The sequence below is a fragment of the Papilio xuthus genome, unplaced genomic scaffold (genome assembly GCF_000836235.2).
Source record: "Papilio xuthus unplaced genomic scaffold, Pxut_1.1 DF826776.1, whole genome shotgun sequence".
Taxonomy (NCBI): Eukaryota; Metazoa; Arthropoda; class Insecta; order Lepidoptera; family Papilionidae; genus Papilio; species Papilio xuthus.
Genome location: NW_013531873.1, coordinates 1 through 3,861, shown reverse-complemented (window position 1 = coordinate 3,861; position 3,861 = coordinate 1). Strand labels below are relative to the sequence as shown.

General features: G+C 37.9%; 1 protein-coding gene across 1 annotated transcript; it reads left to right on the top strand.

The window, feature by feature from the left end:
* The first annotated feature begins 1,344 nt into the window (after positions 1-1,344).
* LOC106122774 (eukaryotic translation initiation factor 4 gamma 1-like) lies at positions 1,345-3,582 on the top strand. The gene is made up of 5 exons (XM_013318863.1): positions 1,345-1,467; positions 1,538-1,795; positions 1,985-2,173; positions 2,270-2,411; positions 2,498-3,582. The coding sequence occupies exons 1-5, from the start codon at positions 1,360-1,362 to the stop codon at positions 2,563-2,565; spliced, it is 765 nt and encodes a 254-aa protein (XP_013174317.1). The 5' UTR covers positions 1,345-1,359; the 3' UTR covers positions 2,566-3,582.
* Positions 3,583-3,861: the final 279 nt, after the last annotated feature.

The window sequence follows — 3,861 nt, the reverse complement described above, 5'->3', positions numbered from 1 at the left end:
ATTGATAAAAAAGACTATGTATTGGGTATATTTATTGATCTAAAAAAAGCATTTGACACTGTTAGCCACCGAAAGCTATTAATTAAATTAAACAACCTCGGTATTACTGGTATAGCTCTAAAAATGCTTACAAGTTATTTGAATAATAGGAGGCAGGTCGTTAAAATCGGTAATTTTAAAAGTTCGATTCGTGAACTGAATGATTTTGGTATTCCACAAGGATCAATATTGGGTCCATTGTTGTTTCTAATTTACGTAAATAATATAAATACAATAGGTCTCACAGGTCATCTTACGCTATATGCGGATGACACATGTCTATTCTACTTTGGTAATTCTTTTGATACTCTATTAAATAATGCTCAAAACGATTTAGACAGACTTAATGAATGGTTCCTAAATAATTTGTTAACAATCAATATAAAGAAAACTTCATTTATAATATTAACAGCAAAGAATAAGCCTATACCAGATTTCGCTCCCCCCAAAATAAATAATGATACTCTTCAAAGATCATGTGAAGAAAAGTATTTAGGGTTAGTAGTAGACGACAAACTAACATGGAAGCCGCATATAGAAACGGTCAAGTCAAAATTAAAGGCAGTCCTAGGAGCTCTTTACAAAGTAGCCCATTGTATTCCAAAGAAGGTTAAAGCACTTATATATAATTCTTTAGTAAAACCGCACATTGAGTACTTAATAGAAATCTGGGGATCAGCTGCGTCAACTTACCTAATGTCATTACAAAGAACACAGAATAAAATTATAAAAGTATTATATCATTTCGATTACCGAACACCAACTAATGAAATATATAACAAAACAAAATTATTTAATATTGCCCAAATATATAAATTTAAAACTTGTACTCTTATAATGAATATAACAAATAATAAAATTAAATCTAACATAAAAATAGAAAAGAGGGATAACAAACATAATTTTCGCAATAAACACAAATTAACATTAATTACTCCGCGTACTAACTATGGAAATAAAACTGTATTGTTTGAAGGCGTTCAAATGTTTAATAAACTGCCAGACGAGATAAAGAACTGTGAAAGTGTTAAAGTTTTTATAAACAAACTTAAATCATATCTCATCGCTGTAATGTCATAATCTATTCTCAATATTATATCTAGATATAATTTCTGTTCAATTTAACTTCTTATAGTTGTACGTACTAAGGTCTGTTTTTGATTTATACTAATTTTATATATTGTTACTATATTTTGTATTAGCCCGTAAGCCCTTATATTATATTTTACATTTATACTCATTGTAAGCGAAACTTTGTGTTTTTTATGAGTAAATAAAGATCTTTAAACCGAATTTGCAGGTGAGCTGTACAAGCTGAAGATGCTGACTGCAAAGATAATGGTGTTCTGCATGAATTACCTGCTCGACAAGCAGGAGGAGGAGAAGCTCGAGTGTCTCTGCAAGCTGCTCACAACCATCGGGGAGCAGGTCGTCATCACCTCTCATCACATGTCACTACACATCACCTCAACATGTCACTTAATGTATTGTATTGCAGGTGGAGAGCGAGGTGAAGGAGCCTCTGGACGCGGTGTTCAAACGTATGCAGAACATAGTGGATCGGCGCGGCGGTGGTGGAGGAGCTGGTGGTGGTGGAGGCGGGGGCGCGCTGAGCAGCCGTGTGCGCTTCATGCTGCAGGATGTGATCGCGCTGCGCCGCCGCCGCTGGGCACCGCGCGCCGCCGTGCACCACGCACAGCCCACCACCATGGACCGCATACAGCGCGAGGCCGACCTGCATCACAGGAACATCGAGGTGACACACCTCGACTGTCACCACACTGGACCCCACACACCCTGGACCGTGGGGTCCCCCCACACACCCCACACACCCTGGACCGTGGGGTCCCCCCACACACCCCACACACCCTACCTCACTGACAACTTCCTCCCCCACACATGTTGCAATGCAACTAATGCTTATTTTATGTAAATGTATTTCCAGCTGATGAACTCCATGCCGCTGTCGGGGGGCTACGGGCGACGCGAGGAGGAGGGCGGGGCGCGGCGAGGTGCGCGGGGGGAGGGACGCGGGGAGCGGCGCGGTGCGGGGGCAGCGGGGGGCGACGGGGAGTGGAAGTCGCCCCGCCCCTACACAGTCGACGTGTCCAAGATCAAGGCCGGCTCGCTCAAGGTATTCACTGCGACCTAACAAAGCTGTTGCCTTACAGTAAAGATTTGTGACCCCCCCCCAGGGAGCGGGTACTTATGAGTGACGTGACCTTTTCAGAATCTGAGCAACATAAAGCTGGCGCCGCAGCACTCCGGCTGGAACCACGGCGCGCGCTCCTCACCACCCGCACCAGTCATAGGCATCAGGAACGACTACAGCCTGCTGGAGAACTCCTCGCTGGACCCCGCCTCGCTCAGATGTATGTACACACAACAAACAGTTAACTGTATCACGTGACTATTGTAGAGATAAGTATTCATGTTTATATTATTATTCTGTTTTCAGCAAATTCTGAGGCATTGGGTTTTAGAAAAGGATCGAGCGAAAAGTCAACGAAAGCCGACAGCGAGTGAAGAACCACCTCACATCATATATATATATATATATATAAATTGAACAAATGATAAGGCTGCTATATATAAACTTAATCTCATTTAGAAATATTGAGGAATTTAATGTCACATAATTGCATATATCTTGATAGAAGATCTTCTGTAGTCTGACATTAATGTAAAATGTAATTTTAGTCAATAAAAAATCTAGTTGAAACCGGTTTGTGAAATCGGTTGTAACCGGTTCAGACCAGTTTTGTCAGTGTACATTACTATATATTTAATCATAAATCAATTGAATTCATCTTTATATGATTAATGTAGTACATAACAATGTGATATATAAATAAGTACATAATGTGAGCTCTGCGTTTCATGTGTTTGTTGTCTTGTGCCAACTTTATATTAATTAGAAATCTGAAACACGTCAAAATGTCAAAACAAAACATTCCTGTCAATTTGTTTATATCAAATCAATATGGAATCATTTGTAAATAAATGTCAAACTTATCTCGCGAGGTGACACTGACACTAAAGTACTGTCCTTCAACTGTAGCTTCTCTTTGTCATCGTCATTTCCTATAGCTATGTACATTTACATATTTTCTGTCACAAAACAGATAACTTTGATGTTTATCTCTAAAAGCGATAGCTTCGCCTGTCACCTGTCGCCTGTCACCTGTCGCCGAGCACGAAGGTGACAGGATATTGTCGCAACAAAATGTATACACAGTGGATCTCATTTGAATAATTTTTGATATATTCTTGATAAATTCGTAAGATTGATTTGTTTTCTGATATTATTTTAGTATTATGTTAAGTTTTATATATATGTGTGTGTGTCCACTGTTGTTATTTTGATATTTATGTACTTTGCTAATACAAATGTGATGATCTCCATACGAGTTGTTAGCGATTGTGCAATTTATTGTAAGTATATATGTTAAAGTTATATTCAATGTTGGAACTGGACTGGACTGGACTGGACATGTTGGCGGCATGTGCATGTTGTTCTTTGTTTAGATTTACTAAGGGAGGCATTTTTTTTTTTATATAAACGAATCCCGGCTCATTTCTATTTGTTTATTTTTCTATTAACAAAATGTTTTCTACAAAATTAATTATTATTTTGTTATAAAATGAATATATTATCAAAAAAAAAAAATGTAGTTTACTTTAATATAGAAACAGTTTGTAAATGTGTGTAGCTTGCATTTATTCAAGATAATGTGATTTTCTTTATTTTTTTTTATTTTCTCGCATACAAAGTCTGTAAACTTTATTATATCTTTATTTGGAATGTCGTCTATTTTATTG

Excerpts from the sequence above, each read along its gene's own strand:
- LOC106122774 (XM_013318863.1), top strand. The coding sequence starts at position 1,360 with ATGCTGACTGCAAAGATAATGGTGTTCTGCATGAATTACCTGCTCGAC. Across the intron at positions 1,468-1,537 it reads TCACAACCATCGGGGAGCAG|GTGGAGAGCGAGGTGAAGGA; the intron begins GTCGTCATCACC and ends ATTGTATTGCAG. Across the intron at positions 2,412-2,497 it reads GGACCCCGCCTCGCTCAGAT|CAAATTCTGAGGCATTGGGT; the intron begins GTATGTACACAC and ends TTCTGTTTTCAG.